General features: G+C 36.1%; 3 protein-coding genes, 1 long non-coding RNA gene and 3 other non-coding genes across 11 annotated transcripts in view; 6 read left to right on the forward strand and 1 right to left on the reverse strand.

Annotated features, from left to right (window-relative positions):
- Positions 1-14: 14 nt before the first annotated feature.
- On the reverse strand, positions 15-4,013 carry LOC145232886 (60 kDa heat shock protein, mitochondrial-like). Its single transcript, XM_080097564.1, has 7 exons — positions 3,744-4,013; positions 2,890-3,527; positions 2,634-2,778; positions 2,081-2,202; positions 1,516-1,698; positions 985-1,145; positions 15-639 (listed from the first exon to the last, which is right to left on the reverse strand). Exons 1-7 carry the CDS (start codon positions 3,865-3,867, stop codon positions 279-281), a joined length of 1,734 nt encoding a protein of 577 aa, XP_079953690.1. The 5' UTR covers positions 3,868-4,013; the 3' UTR covers positions 15-278.
- A 476-nt stretch (positions 4,014-4,489) lies between these two features.
- On the forward strand, positions 4,490-7,030 carry LOC145232888 (large ribosomal subunit protein uL13-like). Its single transcript, XM_080097567.1, has 6 exons — positions 4,490-4,574; positions 4,950-5,022; positions 5,276-5,408; positions 5,609-5,729; positions 6,025-6,207; positions 6,918-7,030. Exons 1-6 carry the CDS (start codon positions 4,554-4,556, stop codon positions 7,005-7,007), a joined length of 621 nt encoding a protein of 206 aa, XP_079953693.1. The 5' UTR covers positions 4,490-4,553; the 3' UTR covers positions 7,008-7,030.
- LOC145235288 (small nucleolar RNA SNORD72) lies at positions 4,795-4,877 on the forward strand. Its single transcript, XR_013861784.1, has one exon. It is a non-coding gene; the product is annotated as a small nucleolar RNA SNORD72 (small nucleolar RNA).
- Positions 5,449-5,537, forward strand: LOC145235286 (small nucleolar RNA Z195/SNORD33/SNORD32 family). The gene has a single exon (XR_013861782.1). It is a non-coding gene; the product is annotated as a small nucleolar RNA Z195/SNORD33/SNORD32 family (small nucleolar RNA).
- On the forward strand, positions 5,778-5,863 carry LOC145235285 (small nucleolar RNA Z195/SNORD33/SNORD32 family). The gene has a single exon (XR_013861781.1). It is a non-coding gene; the product is annotated as a small nucleolar RNA Z195/SNORD33/SNORD32 family (small nucleolar RNA).
- Positions 7,031-7,094: 64 nt separating the features above from the next.
- Positions 7,095-10,464, forward strand: LOC145232889 (uncharacterized). Of its 4 annotated transcripts, none has more exons than XR_013860942.1 (3): positions 7,095-8,654; positions 8,870-8,971; positions 9,623-10,464. It is a non-coding gene; the product is annotated as an uncharacterized LOC145232889 (long non-coding RNA). The 4 variants fall into 4 exon arrangements; XR_013860943.1 differs by having other exon boundaries at positions 7,095-8,320; XR_013860941.1 differs by having other exon boundaries at positions 7,095-7,349.
- Positions 10,465-11,210: 746 nt separating this feature from the next.
- LOC145232885 (uncharacterized) overlaps positions 11,211-18,096 on the forward strand; it is a 39,357-nt gene continuing 32,471 nt past the window's right edge. For both annotated transcript variants that reach the window (XM_080097561.1, XM_080097562.1), the window contains exons 1-7: positions 11,211-11,399; positions 11,459-11,601; positions 12,279-12,383; positions 13,162-13,274; positions 13,709-13,827; positions 14,339-14,452; positions 15,408-15,505. In XM_080097561.1, coding sequence (XP_079953687.1) covers positions 11,349-11,399; positions 11,459-11,601; positions 12,279-12,383; positions 13,162-13,274; positions 13,709-13,827; positions 14,339-14,452; positions 15,408-15,505 — 743 coding nt within the window. In that variant the 5' untranslated portion in view covers positions 11,211-11,348. The remainder of the gene's footprint in view (positions 11,400-11,458; positions 11,602-12,278; positions 12,384-13,161; positions 13,275-13,708; positions 13,828-14,338; positions 14,453-15,407; positions 15,506-18,096) is intronic.

Raw genomic sequence — 18,096 nt, forward strand, 5'->3', positions numbered from 1 at the left:
AATCATGAACCCACTTTTACAAAGCAACATTTATTGGTGTCATACAGCCAAGATGTTGGCAACGCATGAACAAGCAGCAGGTTTGGTACTTCACAATATCAGGCAGGACAAGAAATTACACGGTAGTCACATCAATCGCTTGGACATTAAAAGAAAGTAATACAAAATCATGACTCTCCACAGCGCATGTAGAGTGAAATGTGCTGTAACTGCTGTGTTTTTGTCTTTTCAAGGTGGCATGTAACACTGTTCTTGGTTCCTACTTGGAACCTTCTCATTTACATCATGCCTCCCATTCCGCCCATTCCGCCCATTCCACCCATTCCTCCTCCCATACCACCTCCAGGCATGGGTGGGTCATCTTTTGGCTCTTCGGTAACGACACATTCTGCAGTAGTGAGAAGTGACGCAACACCAGATGCATCAAGAAGGGCTTGCTTTACCACTTTTGTGGGATCAATGATACCCGCTTCAATCATGTTGCGGAACTTGTCTTCACGTGCATCGTAGCCATAGTCGCCTGTTTGTTGAAGAAGTTTTTCTGCAACAAGTTGTCCCTCCATTCCAGCATTGTCAGCAATTTGTGAGCAAGGAATTCGCAAGATTTTCTGGATAATGTCAACACCGACTTGTTCATCTCTACAAGAAAAAACACAATGTGTCAAAAGTAATAACAAGCAGCAATTATTGAACTTTTTTCTTAAATTGGGTTTCTTTTCCTGTCGAAGTGCACCACACTCACTTCCATGTAAGCACCCGCCACACGGCGCCCTATAATCCGGTGCAGCTGCAGCATGTTGTGCCACTATCCACCAATTGTGCCCTCAACTTTTTTGTGCTCAATAACATTTTAACGTTGCGCAGCTATTTCCGGCTTGGTGATTGTTTTAATGCAATTGTGTTACTATGTTGTCTTTCACCAAGCAAAACAAACTTAACTCAAATTTATACAGTTTACTACATAAAAACGACTTTTCAATGTACCTGGTGTTTCCTTTGAGTTTAGAGACTGCATCATGGCAGCGGAGAAGAGCTACACCACCTCCTGGGACAATTCCTTCCTCCACAGCTGCCCTGGTCGCATTCAGTGCATCTGTTACACGATCTTTCTTCTCATTCACTTCAACTTCACTGTTGCCTCCAACCTGGTAGATTAAAAATTGTTTTAAATATATACCTTGTTTGTTGTCAGTTTCGACAAAAAGATATCTAAATTTTTAACTTTGGGCAGCAAGATTGGACTTCCACAGGTGTGAATTTGGGCTTTAATTTTAAAATTGTCATTTTTAAACAGGATAAAACATTTTGGCTAATCATTGCTGCTTAGATTATGCACTGTATTTCAAAATATGCCAAGATAGAACAACAAATGGTAAGTCTTTGGTGGTTTAAAATGAAAAAACTTTTGTTACAATTGTGACTACAAAGGTTAAGCACCGACCAAACATTAAAAACAGCAATGCTCAGAACCAAGCAGTCTGGTTCTGACTCGGTTTATCCCTATAACTACTTTACCTTGAGCACAGCAACCCCACTGGCAAGCTTGGCAAGTCGCTCATTTAGTTTTTCAGTTTCATAGTCACTTGTTGTAGACTCAATTTGTTCATGAATCTGTGCCACTCTGCGTTCAATATCATCCTTCTTTCCCTTGCCACGAAGAAGCAGACAATCATCTTTTGTAATTGTAATTTCTTCCACCTGCACAAAAATTGATACTTAGTTCAGTGTTTACTTAGCTGTTTGGCAATATTGAACTAAATGTAGTGCAGGTGATAGACAATTGTATGGTACTGAATGCTTGACAGTAAAGGGAAATTCAATACTCTCATAAACAATTCCGAATCCAGTAAACTGATTATTGGGATTAACCAGTGGACTCTCTTAACAAATGGTCACAGTTAAGATTTCAGACTTAAATTTCAGACGCAAATAAATGAATAATGTGATTATCCAGTATGCAATTAACTGAATTCAACTGTATTTAAAATCACCAATATTCAACAGATTAAGTGGAAATGTTTCACAACCAAAAGTATCCTAGTTGAACACTATATCTAGTTTTCGACAAAAAAGATCTTACTTGTCCAAGATCATGTAGTTGAACATCTTCCAATTTCAATTCCAAGGCTTCTTCTCCAAACACCAGTCCACCTGTTGCAACTGCCATGTCCTTGAGCTGGTGTTTACGGTTATCACCAAATCCTATAGATAAAAATTAGTATGATTATAATGTAAATTTGGATTTGAAGAAAGGGTTAATGATATTCTTGATGATAATGACTATGAACAATGCTAAATTTGGAAATCCACCAATTTTTTCCTAGCTACATAAAATGCATCTAAAGCCTAAAATTAAGTTCCAATGGGATAGAATCACAATAATTGTAAAAATTGCTAGTCGGTTCACTTACTGCTCTTCTCAGCAAAGTAACTTACTTCTAATTGCCAACTTTACATGGGTACATGGTGTTTAACCTTATGTGGTAAATAATTTGTTTTGTCAAAACAAGAATGGCACCCACATGAGCATTTTTTGTATGTAATGAAAGTTTATATATTTGGGCTAATTTTAACATGTCAACCTTGGCACACATGCCAGAGATTGTCAACCCCCAAATTATTAGTATACTTGCCTGGGGCCTTGACTGCTGCAATTTGGAGGCCAACTTTAAGTCTGTTTACAACTAGAGTAGTGAGTGCCTCTCCATCCACATCCTCGGCAATGATCACAAGGGGTTTGCGCTGAGAATTTGCCAACTCCAGAGCAGGAACAATTGACTATAAAAAGAAAAATTAAAGTTAATCCCAAGGCATATCTACCAGACACACCACAAAAACAATATTACTTTTATAAAATTTTGTAATTTTGTTTTAGTATTAAAAATGCACCTGAACAGAACTGATTTTCTTTTCAGACAACAGGACATAAGCATCTTGAAATTCAACTTTCTGTCCCTTGGAAGTGTTAATAAAGTATGGTGAGATGTAACCTCTGTCAAATTTCATTCCCTCAATAACTTCCAACTCATCATGCATTGTCTTTCCATCTTTCACAGTAATAACACCATTTCGTCCCACTTTCTCCATTGCTGTGGAAATTAATTCACCAACTTCTTTGTCTCCATTTGCGGAAATTGTAGCAACTTGAGCGATTTCTTCTGGAGTGGTGACTGGTTTAGACATTTCTTTCAAATTGTCAATTACTACTTCTACAGCTTTTTGGATACCCTTTCTCATCTCAATGGGACTTGTGCCGCGTGCAATTTTTTCACTACCCTCCTTAGCAATAGCTCTGGCAAGAATAGTAGCTGTTGTCGTCCCATCACCTGCTTCTTCGTTTGTGGAGTTGGCAACATCTTGTACAAGTTTGGCCCCAATGTTCATATATTTGTTTTTGAATTCAATTCCCTTGGCGACTGTCACACCATCCTTGGTAACTTTTGGAGAGCCCCAGGTTTGCTCAAGAATTACATTTCTTCCCTTTGGTCCCATTGTAATTGCAACAGCATCTGCCAATTTGTTGACACCTGGACATATAAAAATATTTTTATTATTCCATTGCATGGCTAAATTAGATTAATACAGTTTGCTAAACAAAACACAAGCAATTGAAAATTAAGTTTATGGCTGTAGAATTTGCATTGAATTAATGCATTGAGAGAAAAATACATAAAAAAGACAGCTAAATGTAATTATTAAGGTGCAAAACTAAACCCATACCATACAAATGTAAAAATACTTACCTTCAAGCATTTCATCTCTGGCATGCGTTCCAAACTTCAACTCTTTACTTGCATATGCTCTTGAAGCAAGGATTCTTGACATTGGTTGCGCATTGGCTTGCAAAACTCGAGTTAATCTATGCATCTTGGCTGTCTTTTAATGTGTAATTCACGCTTAACAATGATTCTACTGCGAAGTCAATCTGACCGCGACAAAGTGGCTGCAAAACAAAAACTTTCGTCACAGAACGAAATACACCAACCGTATTTTGCACGAATATTGTAGCTTGCGGCATTGAACATCGTATTAAAAATGGCACATTAAACTCACTGAAAGCGCTTAACCGCTCCAGCTTCCAACAACGAAAAGCAATAAAGCCGGTCGCACGTGTTGCTCCTTGCTTATCACGTGGGTCGATAGAAATTGCTAGATTGTTTCGTCATCCAGAACGTGACGTCATCGAGAATTGACGAAAAAAATGAAGACAATTTCATTTAAAATAAACGAAACTAAAGTTTTCGCCTCAATTTATTGCAATATTGTGACAACTATGATTTTGGATATTAGATCTTCAAACGCTTATTTTTACGAGGTTTGAAGTTTATCAAGAAAATTATTGTAGCTTTGTGACTTATGTTTTTAAATACACGTGCGTTACCAAGGCACAATTTTATTATAATTTACAAAGTATGAGATAAAAACAAAAAAAATTACTTGTAGCCAAAAGAAAAGTTTTGGTAAAAATTTAAACACCTGAAATTGTCTTCAGTCGTTGTGAAAATTAATACGTCGCAAATCTACTGAGCGTGGTTCTTCCTTTTTTCAGCGCAATGGCTGACGGATTTCAAAAGGTATTTTGTCTTCGTTTTTGCCTTGTTTATTACGTTTCTGATTAGACACGAATGATATTTACTTTTTCAATAGATGCTTGACCCTAATTGTCACTATTCCTGGCTTTTTAATGTAATATACTGCTTTTATAATAGCCGAATGGAGCTGTGTTTATAAACAGAACAGACAGTATTAAACACTGTTCCAAAAATTCACTTTTTTGCTAAAATGTTTCTTACTTGCTTGTCAGTGATGTTTTCCTACATTGTCTGAATGCATGACTTGTGCATTGATTTTATAACCTAATTAACCTGAGACAAGCAAACTCCTGTCTATTTAATCTATTAAACTTTCCAGGTGTCATGATTTAAGTATTTACAAAATTTTACATTTAGGTGAGGGTGATTGATGCCAACGACCATCTCCTTGGTCGCTTGGCTGCTGTCATCGCAAAATCTTTGCTAAATGGTAAGTACATAAAAATAAAGAAGCAGTTTTTTGTCATATTACGTTCACAGTCAAATTAATATTAATGCATTAATTGTGTTTTGGCACCTGTATTTTTCCAACAGCTGCATACAAAAGGGTTTTAATTCCTCAAATAACAACTGTAAAGAGGCATAGTTAACAACGTCATGTAAATTTAGTTCTATCTTTACATTAAAGCTCTTTTTTGCTTTCTGTGGCATGGGCTGCATTACACAAATTAACTTTTTTACAGGACAAAGAATAGTTGTGGTGCGATGTGAAGGCATCCTCATTTCAGGAAACTTCTATCGTAACAAACTGAAGTACTTGGATTTCCTGCGAAAAAGGATCCGTACCAACCCCAAAAGAGGCCCATTCCATTTCAGGTCTGTCCTCAAATATCCACAGCTACCTTGTTTGATAAATTGTGCCCATGATGATTGCTTTTACCACAGAACTTTGTTTGAATCCTTTCAAGATAATGCGACAAACCATGCACTACCATCTGAGGCATTTGTCCACACACAAAACCATTATTGCCCAAGATATAATTTGAAACAACTTATAATATGTGGATATGTTTTAGAGCACCATCAAAGATTTTGTGGAGAACTGTCCGTGGCATGTTGCCGCATAAATTGTATCGTGGAGCACAGGCTCTAGATCGTCTCAAGGTCTACGAGGGAATACCCCCACCATATGACAAGGTTGTTACAATGTTTTAGTGCTTTATGTATTCTATGTAGAGCTTGCAATTTGTCGGTGATGATTGCTTTACCACAGAACTTGTTTGAATCTTACAAGATCGTGCAACTAACCATGCACTACCATCTGAGACAACATTGCAATGCAAACTAGAACTTAACCTGGCATCACACTCAGTTGAATAACTTTGGTGTGTGTTGTTTTTCATTAAACTATGATACTACAGCAAAAACGGACATTTTTATGAACTGTTTAAACTTTTCTTGTTTGTCATGAAATGTTATATTATTTGTGCAGAAAAAACGCTTTGTCCTTCCATCTTGCTTGAAAGTGGTAAAACTTAAACCCAAGAGAAAGTTTGCTGAGCTCTCTCGATTGTCACATGAGGTTGGCTGGAAATACAAGGAGGTGATTGAAGCTCTTGAAGCCAAAAGAAAAGTCAAATCTAAAATGTATTGGGACAAAAAACAGTCACAATTGGTAAGTTGGTAAAGTTCAGTCATATTAAGTTTTTAAATGGTACACATTGCAGTTTGATTGAGTTTGCAAACTTCTTCAGACACCTAATTAAAATTACAAATCATTACAAAAGCGCCCATACAATAAATGATAAGTAAGCTACAGACAGAGCATACTATTTCTACTTATAAGGTCTCTTCATTGCAGCTGGTGAAGGCATAGGCCAAATTGGCTAGTGTAGCCATGTAAAGGTGCTCCAGTTTGTTGGGAGTAACAGACTGAAAAGCCTTGCCTCATTAATTCTGTTTAAAGACATAACTGAGGATAAACTCTGTAGTTTGGTTTACAAACATGCTTTGCCTATGTACCAGTTCCCTCTGTGATATTACTGAAAATGCAATATTCCTACAGCAAGGCCAAGGATTTCAATCATAGTTGTGTGAAGTACCTAAAAATGTTCAAGACTTTTAAGTAGTGGTTTGTGACTTGCCAATGATGTTTTCCTACATTGTCTGAATGCATGACTTGTGCATTGATTATAATTCCTATTCACACTGAGGCAAGATCTTAATACTTTTTCCTTTTAAATGGTAACGCTCTGTTCCTTAGCCATAACCTTGTGCGCTTACATCAACAAAAACACAAAATGCAGATCTTTAAGCAACAAACCAAAATTGTCTTGGAATAAAATGTGTTTACCAGGAAAGGTAAATTTAATCTTTGTTTTGCAGAAACTGCGAAAACAGGCGATTGCCAATGTTTCTGACAAGATCGCTGATATTGACAAGCAGATTCATGACATGGGATGCTACACGGTTTGAAACCAATAAACAAACCACGAGAATTGCTTTGTCTGATATATCAGCAACTCAAAAACTTACAGATATTATTCAAGAGAGTGCACAGAGGTTTTCTAACACAACGCGACCCCTTTGCAAATATATAGAAAAGTTTTTCTACCAAAATGTGATCATGAAAGGTTTGCCATCAAATGTCACTGTAACGGTTAAACTTTTTGTTCTTCAGCAAGCCCTTAAAATTGTGGTCATGGCGCACGTCACCATAATCATTTTCACTGTACGGATAAAATCATCCTGAGATGGGTTGCGTCTTCGCGACTTCAACAGTGCTTGACGGACCCTTTATGGGGTCGAAGCTCCCAGGTTTGGAAACACTGCCTTGAGGTCTGGCGGGTTTAAACCAGTGTTTCATACCGGAACGGAACGTTATACCGGAACGAAATAAATAATTTTTGACTCAAATACGGAAATAAAAAATATTCAAAATACCGGAACGGAACGAAATACCGTTATATTTTTTTCCGGTATTTCGTTTTGGACATTTGACATGAAACAATTGCTGAAAATTTCGCGCCGTTAAGATATAATGAAAATTGAGGCTCTTACAATTTACATCCGTTTGACCATCATTGACAAATGTTATGTGACGTAACAACTACCTACAAAAATTCTTGTGTGTTGCAACTTTCTTTCTTTTTTCGCTTAATAGTTGTAAAGACCAGAAAGGAATGTTCTTTTTTCAGACCGAAATACCGCTATAATTTTATTTCGGTCAGACCGGAACGAAATAAATTATTTGCTCAGAACGAATAACGTTATTTGGTTTCGTTCCGTTCCGGTATGAAACACTGGTTTAAACAAACCGTAGCGTTCTAAAATTGTGATTTGTAAAATTGATCGATGCCATGCAACCTCAAAAGTTGCACTGTAAAAATACGAACATCCCGTCTTTGTAAGTTTTAACAGATCCTTAGCTTAAATCATTCCACACAAATATACTTTTTAACGATTGATTTGCACGCCGAAGTTGGTGCAAGAAAAACAAAAACAGTTCCTAATTTGTTTTGTATAGGACGTCGAAACGTCGGTATAAAAATAAAATTGCCGCAAGAGCTCTATAACTTTGATTTTTTTTCGTGGTGTAGTCATTTAAACTTAAAAATTGTTTAATTTTGACGCAACCCACCACAGATTTTTCACCACATCAATGTTTTTACCATACCGGTAAAATGTTTGTGACGTCATAGTACATTGCTGAAATTAGGGAGAAACAAAATTGCGTTTAGTGAGTGGTAGATAAAGCGGAGATAACAACAACAAAATGGCGAGATCTGGTAAGTATACTACGTTTAACTCGTCATTATTGCAAGGATTTGTCGTAGCGGTCAAGTGTTTTTTTTGTTTCCCAGTGCCGTATCCGATAAATTAATTAGGTCGTGTACACAGGATACCGCCCCGATTAAACATTGTCCCTAACGTACCAGAGGACCGAAAAGGTTTTTACTTTACACCCCTGTTTGCGGCAATCATTGTTTTGTGCATGTGCATTTCATTAGTTATAATGCACGGTATTTCATTAACCATTAAAGTGTCCGCACCTAAGAGTGATAACTCACTTACTCAAGAAAATTATGTCTAGGCCTATGTACTCAAGCAATTTATTACCAGGTAGCGCAGAAAGTAGAAGTTTTCGCTTTACACCCCGGTTTTAAGTCAATTCTGGTAATTGTTCAACATTAATTATAACTTCATACTATTTAGGCTACTTTTGCTTAGGCTACATAGACATATAGGTTGCCTGAGTAAGTAAGTTGTTTCCTGTCAACTAAACTGACTAATCAGTATTGAGAGAAACAGACCACTTTACTTTTTTTTATTCGCAGTTACTGTGACGTTTCCAACGATGAACTTTCGCAGGTGGCTGCTTTTAGCAATCGCTATTGGGGTCACTACTGATGTCGTGCTTTTGCTTGAACGATGCATCGGTACGTTCTTCCACCGGTTTTATTCAATGTTTTAAACTAACCTATGAGCGTAGCCTATGTTTCTAAAACACCACAAAGAAAACGGAAGTATGTAGCAAACGCATATGCATGGCAAAATTGTTCATTTCATTCAGTCATTTGTAGGTGGGTAGTAAATTTTTTTTTTACTTTTATAAAAGGTCGAAGGGTAGAGCAGTGGTCGGCAACCACCGGTCCGCGACAAGTTTAATTGTTACCGGGCCGTAGGCCTATACGTTTTCAGGCTAGGATGCTCTGAAACATGTTGCCCGTGCTTCCCGGGGATTATAAACTAATTTATGCGTTTTTATTACTAAATATTTGTAGTTTTTTAAAAGGCCGGTCCGCCAAAAATTTAGGTTTCAAAAACGGTCCGCAGTGCAAAAAGGGTAGGCTATGCCGACCCTTGGGGTAGAGCATTAAATTAAAGTGCTTTAAAATGATTTAAATCCATGAACCGGTTTAAAGCGGTTCTGTTAGCCGAATCAAAATTAAATGAGAACCCGCAAGCGGTTTGGATGAAATTCTGAAGTTCAAATCCGAACCATTTTACATGCTGTCACTGCTATATACACACCACACAACCAAGAAATACGCAGTGCATTATTGTTAAATACCAGAATTTTATTTCAGGATTACTCAACTGCTCACTAAATCAAGAGGACTCAACGGGTGTCAACTTCAATCAAGAGATTCCGGTCTAGAAATAAACTATATCCGTTATTCTAAAATTCGGTTCATTCATTATGCAGTGGCTTATAACGCGGATATATTACTTTCAACAATAATCATTTACTAAAAAGCACACCCATCGGCCTTGTGGACATATGTTCAACAAATTTTAGCAATTTTATTTGAATGTGTGGCAAAAAAAGTATTGAAAAGAGTCTTAAGCTGCATAAAAACGAAGAATATTACGTTTCACCGTACTATTGGTATTACTTTTTAAACTAGGTAATATAGTTTTTATGACCTTCCTTACGACAAACGTTTTTTTGCTGTGTAATGTGTACGTGATTTTTTTTACCAGCGCCGTTGTTACGCTCTATTGCAAGTCGAAACTATAGTATGTGTTATTTTTTCATGCTGATGCTAGCTCAGAATCCGAATTCACGCTAAAGGTATCGGTATCCTAAACACAAGACTAAACATTAAATTGTTGTCATAACATAGGTGTTTACAAATGTATCAAAGCCGAACTGTATTTTTGCACGAACAGCAACCTTGCTTGGCCGGCCATGTGGTCACGTGGTTTGTAACACTTATGGTCAGTGATTGGTCAGTTACTAGTTTCCTTTCCAGATTTAATTTGCTGTTTGTTATGTTTGTTGGAGCTAGTAGATGGAATTTATGCAGTTATGTTTTGCTTTTATATAAGTGTGGATAAAATAAAACATGTTTATTTTTAGCAGACATTGTACTGATATGAATTATGAAATAGAATGTAACATAAAAATAAAAGTTGGAAGCTTGTATATTTTTGTTCTTATGTTTGGTAAAACAAGCATTTGGTTGAACAAATAAATAAAAACTTGGAGCAGAAAATGCTATGAAATCTGTGTCTTTAAAAATAAAATAAAATTGTCATTGCATTTTGCAAATATACTTGCAAGTTGCAACTGTCATTAAATGGTGTGCTATAATGCCAGCCAGCAGCCACAATTGAACCACAGTGTTTATGCTCAGCATTTTGCTTACATAAAATTATTACATAAAAAATATGTGTAAACAAACGTTCGTTTCTTGTTAATCAAAATGACTGTGTAGCCCAGTGATTTTCAACCTAGTGCTCTGTGAGAGATTGTCAGGTGTTCCACAAGAAATGTATTAATTTGACTAGTGTTCCATGGAACATGAAATTCACTGGTTTTACACAAGGGGTGTGGAGATCTTTTCATGTAGGAAAGTAATTATCCACTTTCAACAGTTCAAATTTTGCATCCGATTTGCATCATATATTGTTGTGTAATATTTAGACTCATTGTGAAATAATAAGATTGTAATTGTGTTGTTGTTCCACAAGATGATTTAATGTATGAAGTGTTCCGTGGCTCTCAAATGGTTGGAAAAAACTGGTGTAGCTAACTGCAAAGCTGTTAACTGCGGAATACCAATTATAGCCTGTCACTATTTTGCACGTTATACCATATTAACATTGCTACAGCAATTGTTCCTGTTTTTTTTTTACCAATCAATATGAACTCTACTTTTTTACAGTATAAAACCTAATAGCAAAATTTGTTGAAAAAGAATTCAACAGACTGTGGAATACTGATACAGGTGTATTGAGCTTCAAATGGAACAAATGAATAAAATTTTGAACTTATTTTCCAACATCATGATAAACCAGCCGTAAATAATGAGTTTACCCAAAGACCCTTACATCAGCATTTGTGAAGAGTTCTCTGCGGTAACGTTAATGCAAAAAATGTAAAAAATAAGAGACTGACTTCTATGTTTTTTTGACAGTCTTTCAAGCAGGATTTGATTGACCTAAAAGTTTTCGATGAGTCACTGAAACATCATGCCAAGGCATTTGAGAACTGTCTTAAACTGTTACAAGTTGCTTCCGATTCGGTGCATGTGCAAAATTTGTGGAATGGACTAATACGGTAACCCTCCTTTATAGGCAAATAGGCATGGCTTACGGCAAGCATAAAGTGGTTCTTTTTTTGCCGAACTTTTACTGTATTTAGTTGTACGGCACCCTCAATTGTTTGCTACATGTGGTGATGTTAAAAAATAACTTGATATATGTATGCGTCCCAACAAGAAGTAAACACAACCCATTAGAAATATAATCTTCTGTCACTTATAACCACCAAAAATGCTGTAAAAACAGTAGGGTTGAAAAATGTCCTGGACACAGCTTACAATCTAATAAATATAATGGTATATGATTTATATATATATGTTTCTTGAGCAATCTGATTACGGGTGTTTTTAAGGCTTGTTAATGTGTTTATTACACCATGTTTTGAGATGTTGTGTTGTTAGTACAAATGAGGAAAACTTTTCTAATTGATGTTAGTGCTCTGTATCTTGCATCAATTAGGGTAATTACATGAAGAAGCCAGATGATATATGTGTGTATCCTGTCATGTTTTTTTTCTTCAGAAGAACTTAGATTTTCAGCCAGTTATGTTATAATGTCCTGATGTATAAAGTCACAGTGATAATCAACACTTGTATATATATTATATTCTTGCAGAAAAGTACGGCTCATAAAACTGTTTTTTAGTTGAAAACTGTCTTAACTTTTCCAACCTTTTATTTCTTGTGATTTCAGATCTGCAACTAACTCCTTGTTGAACCTGAAGCACCAAATTTCGAAACCTTGTATGAGAGAATTTGCTTCTATGATCAAACCATGGTTAATTGACAAACAATTTAGGTAAGTTTCATTGGTCAATGTATGTTCAATCTTACATGCAAACGGTATTGATGAATAAACTCTTTTACACTTAAAATTAACAGCTTTTTCACAATTAAACATCTTGATAATACATTACTAAATTGTAAAATGGGTGGTTTTGAACTGAACTTCTAAGTCAAACCTAAACTCAGATGTAAACAAGTAATTTAGGTTGACTTTAAGATGTCGTCTGGTACATAATTCAGGGTTTTGGGCTTGTCAGTTTTCAGCAAAGACCAGTGGGACAAAAACATTGTTTCAAAAAATAAAACAAAAATCAGTATTTGGCAATTTCATTTTGGTTGACCCTAAAATCAACCATAACAGAGAAACCAAATTAATTTTAAGCCTTCTGTCCTTTACGAGATTAAAATGTTTGCAACAGATTTGTCAAACCTAAAATGAAACAAAAATAAACTACAAGTTTAAAGAGATCTTCTGGCAATTGTGTCTTTATTCTGACGTCTCGACGTCCTGTACAGGTCACTTTCATCAGGGTAAATAACACTGAAAGCACGTAGTACAGTGCACAATAAACAAAGGAAAAAAGAATTAAATGCAAGCTCTTCACAACACAATGAATACACTGCTCAGAGCGAGCCTTTATTTTTTGGTGAGACTGGTCAATGCATAAAAAAACACTTATACTTCAATGTAAAATCCCAAAAACATGCACCAAGTTGTAGGCCTGATATAAATACCAGGCATTTACAACAAGAAAAACTATTTTTGTCAAATCGTTTTTCACTTTTTTTAGGGGACTAAACCATGCGGATTTGCTGAATATGTACAACCTGGCTGTTGATGGCCCATGGTCAAAATCACCTTACAAGGAATTGATTGATGGTTCTATAACAGATGCTAAAAAATGTAATGCTTTTTATCATATGTGTAGTTTGCTTATACATTTTGTGGTGTCAAAATGCTTATACATATTGTGGTGTTAAATTTCCAATTTCCGCAGGTGCTTGTAATACACTATAAATGAGCATCCTTCATTACTGCTATTAACTAGGTTAATCACAAACCCTAAACCTCTAATGATTGTTTCATTAATATGCATACTTTACTCCTAACAACATCTGTGTAAATGACCTGTCCTACCAAAAAATATGTTTAGTTCACAAATCTATAAATACATTTCCTTTCGCTAAAATAATGAGCTCTGTTCTCACACAGCTATTTGTTTTTGTTTTCACACAGCTATTTGTTGCATAAAAATGTCTGAAAAAGGTATAAATTGCTAAACAAACTGTTTTGAGTTACCTATTGAATGCAATATTACAATACTTTTTGTTTTTAAGTGGCAGAATCTTTTGAACACGACCCAGATTGTGCTCATTTTCGATTGAGAGCATTACTCAACAGCAAAAGGTTCAAACAACTGGCAATATTCGGAACAGCAATGTTAATTCATCCCAAAGTATGAGCATAATATGTATAACTGTGTGACCTAAATTTTTGTACATCTACTATAAGTCAATCTTTCTGAATCCAAAATTAAAGCACATTGACCTATAAAAGTTTTTTAGTGTTTCCTATTTTTAGCAGTGTTTTGTTATATATATATATATTTATATATACTTTATGGCATAACTTGGTGTCATCCTGTATAGTTTTGTGGTCCTAATTGGTACTTCTTAAACTGGTAAGCGTTATGTATCATGAATTCATGATACTGTGAAAAGTTGGAGCACACCTTTTGACAATTTTTTTTGTACATGGTGAATTTTTTTCTTAGGTTCATATAAATAGGTGTACAAATATTATGAGGTCTGGCCTGGTGCCTTTGTTAGGCCTAAAAGACACTTCCTAAGTCTTCTTGCCTTAGATTTTGTTTGGTTGTGTACACATTTTTCACCTATTAAAAACAATAAGGTTAAACAAAAGTTGGTGGATGTGTATGTGGATTTAACCATTTTTGTTTTTTGCAGATGAAAGGAAACACAGAGTTTGAAAACGCCTTCCAACTCTTTGCCAACATGTCTCTGTCATCAAAAAGGATTCAAGACCTAATGACTTACTTTAACCTCAACATAACAATGACTGTAAGTGCCAAGATTGTATTGAAACAAATGATCTATTCTGGTGATAGCTAAAAATAGTTAAATCCTGTAATACAATGCTTGTGTCATGAACTATCATCGCACCTAGCTAAAGCACCTTTTGCAACGACAACCTATGGTTTTCAATAAATTAGTGTTGTTATGGCTGATAAGTTGTAATAAGTTTGCAAAAACGAAACTAACGAAAGCCACATCAGAGCATCAAAGCCTTTGACGTTGATTTGCTAACACTGATCAGTGACTGGGCAAAGTTTAAGGCAAGACAACAGTTGCACCAAGCAAAAATAACATATTGCATGCATACCATTTATCGGCCATCCAAAAGCAAAAAGACCAATATCAATAAGCGGTATTATGCTGAATATAAGCACCTGTAAGGGGCCCAGCAAATAATCGGTCTATCTTTCTTTAGTCTGTGGCAAAACAAATACCAGCTTCTTGACAATAGAGGAAGATTACCGAAGCTTTTTATGTAATGGCCAACATTTCACCTTAATTTAAATGAGATATTATTCACTAATAAACAAAAAAATGGTCAAGGCTGTCCAGCTTATGAAAGGTAACAAAAAGATTTTTGTATTGATTCAGAGAACAGTTTATTGATGAACCATGAACAAGCTGTAGCTTTTGCTCTGGCATTTACCTGTTATATTGACCACCAAATTGTTTGTGGTCCTGCTTGATATCACAGCAAAACGTAACAGTTACATACATACATACATACATTTGTTCATATTAAATCTGCATGGTTTACTTTGTGTAGTCACGCTATTTAGAATGACAAAGGTAATCTTATGGCACAAACAACTGGCAGTGTTTGTGTTGTTTAAATGAGCGTGGGAGTTGCTTTTGTGGCCCACAGAGGGCTACAAAACTGTTGACAAAACAAACTAAACTTAACTCACTTTCACAATTACACTTTTGTTTCTATTTTTAGGTGGTGGATGAACTGCTAGAAGAAAACGAAAGTGCCGAAAAACTATGCTCAGCAGCAATGGAGTATTTGTGGAAAAACCAAGAAATGAATCATATTGAGTATGTACAGACTGGTTAAAAGCATTAGCATTACAGTAGTATTGTTCAATCCAACTGAAATGTTGTTTTTCCTGGAATTTTTTACCAGCTTCCCACCATTGTTAACAAGTGTGCACATGTTTGCTTTTTGTAAATGCCTCAAAAACTAAGTTGTATATGCTAATTTAACGCATGTTTTATTTGAACTACTTCCTGCTGTAAATTCCAATGGTGCCAAGTAATTGTGGGTCCCCTTCCCTGATGAGGACCCTTTCCCTGATGAGGACCCTTTCCCTGATGTTTTTGTCAGTTTTAAAAAATTTTTTTTTTCTGTCTAACGCTGGTTTGTTCGAAGCATTTGGTCAAGAAAGAGTGCTTTAAACATTTTTTAATTTACACTTATGTTAGTTAGTTATCCAAAGTTGATCCTCCTAAAGTTTGACCCCATATAAGCCATCTGTTCACCCACAGGCCCACAATATATCAAATTTTGAAAGCGACTATACTGAAGTACACTATCCAGGAGTTTTAGCATAATAACATCTTACAGAACCCTAAAATGACTTGAAATTTATTTTCTGCAAGCTCATTAATGTGACATTTACTCACCAGTGTATTTTGTGGGGAATATATTTGTAACACATTTACCCGCTGGTATGGAAAACCGGGAAAATTTATGAAAGTTAAATTTGTATTTTTAAGGCCTGGAAAAGTTTTGAAAAAAAACAACTTTCGCAAAAGTCCTTGAAAAAGTATGGAATTTGGCGCCTGTTTTATCGTGAAAATGCCAGATAGAGATAGGAATTTCAAATTACGCAATGTTTATATATTTGTTGCAAGTATGGTAAATTGGCAGCACATAGCAAAGCCTTTTTACGAGTTTTATGATGGGAATTGCTAGATTTGAAAGAAATAAGGTTATGGAAATTTGGGTGTTTTTTCTTGAAAAGTTTTGAAAAAGTCATGGAATTTATAAACGAAAATCGGCAGGAACCCTGTGAGGGGGGCGTGGAAATAAAAAGGTTAAGAACTGCTGCTCTAGTTGGTTGCCAGTTTTGTTTTATTATGGGTCCCCTTCCCTGAAGGGGACACATATTGTTTTGTCCGTATTTTTTTTTTCTTTTTTCTGTCTAACGCTGGCTTGTTAGACGCATTTGGTGCTTCAAATTTATTCAAATTTGCACAGATGTTAGTTATTAGCCCGAATTTGATCCTCCATAAGTTTGACCCCAATTGACCCAGCGGTTCACCCACAGGCTCCCCAAATGCAAAATATTTAAAACATGGTTTGTTATATGCGTTTGGTCAAGAAAGAGTGCTTCAAATTTGTTTAAATTTTGTCAGATGTTAGTTATTAACCAAAATTTGATCCTCCTGAAGTTTGACCCTGAATGACCCAGGGGTTCACCCACAGGCCCCCGAAACGTAAAATTTTTAACGCTGATTTGTAACGCTCCGTTGGTAAAGAAAGAATGCTTCAGATTTATTCAAATTTGGACATATGTTAGTTATTAATCCAAACTTGATCCTCCAAAAGTTTGACCCCGAATTACCCAGGGGTTTACCCACAGGCCCCCGAAACGTAAATGTGTCTAACGCTCGTTTGGTCAAGAAAGACACTGTAGGCAGAAGTCCCAAGAGAGTAACTCACTGGTTTACGATAGCAGGAGGGCCCAGCTTGACGTCGGACAGACGTTTTACGAGACGTCGTTTTGGTGATCAGAAATCAGCTGTTTTGCACAGCAATGCTATTTGCCAAAAGTCGTCACAGCAATGCCAAAAGTTTGACCCCGAATTACCCAGGGGTTTACCCACAGGCCCCCGAAACGTAAATGTGTCTAACGCTCATTTGGTCAAGAAAGACACTGTAGGCAGAAGTCCCAAGAGAGTAACTCACTGGTTTACGATAGCAGGAGGGCTCAGCTTGACGTCGGACAGACGTTTTACGAGACGTCGTTTTGGTGATCAGAAATCAGCTGTTTTGCACAGCAATGCTATTTCGTTTTATTAAGTTATCACTCACATTTTCAGTTTTGGCAAAGGTTTCACACCTATGACGTGATTTAAACCTAATAAGCGTGCTTCGGTTTCGTATATGTCAAGCAAAACTTGTTAATCAAAATAAAGTAGAAAAAATAAACTTGACATTTTTGCAAGATAAATGTTTTTTTTTGAATGCTCGGTCAGCCGCCGCATGACCACGGGTTACTTAAGGTCAACTAGTAGGTATTACTAACACAGTTCAGAACTTTCTTTCGTCATAACGTAGCATTTTTTTGGCAACAAATTTAGGAATCAACACTCAAGGCATGTATAAATTAGGTTAAACTGTGTTGTTGAACAGTAAGGACGGCGTGCTATTGAAAACGGTGTCAATAGGTCAAACAGTCGTTTGGCGTGTGCACCCTGTGAGGTTACTACAGGTCAATGGTTTTGCGAAACAAAGTTAAATGAAAAACAAATTGTTATGTGTACACTTGTAGCAAATTGCTTTTTAATTTAATGTGTCTGTAACACAACTGTTACAGCTTTCTAGAAAAAAATATGTTTAAAACCCGACCTTGGACGACAATATCTGGATCAAAGCAAGAGATTAAATTAAAGTATTTGTT

The sequence above is a fragment of the Phallusia mammillata genome, chromosome 6 (genome assembly GCF_965637545.1).
Source record: "Phallusia mammillata chromosome 6, kaPhaMamm4.hap1.1, whole genome shotgun sequence".
Lineage (NCBI taxonomy): Eukaryota > Metazoa > Chordata > Ascidiacea > Phlebobranchia > Ascidiidae > Phallusia > Phallusia mammillata.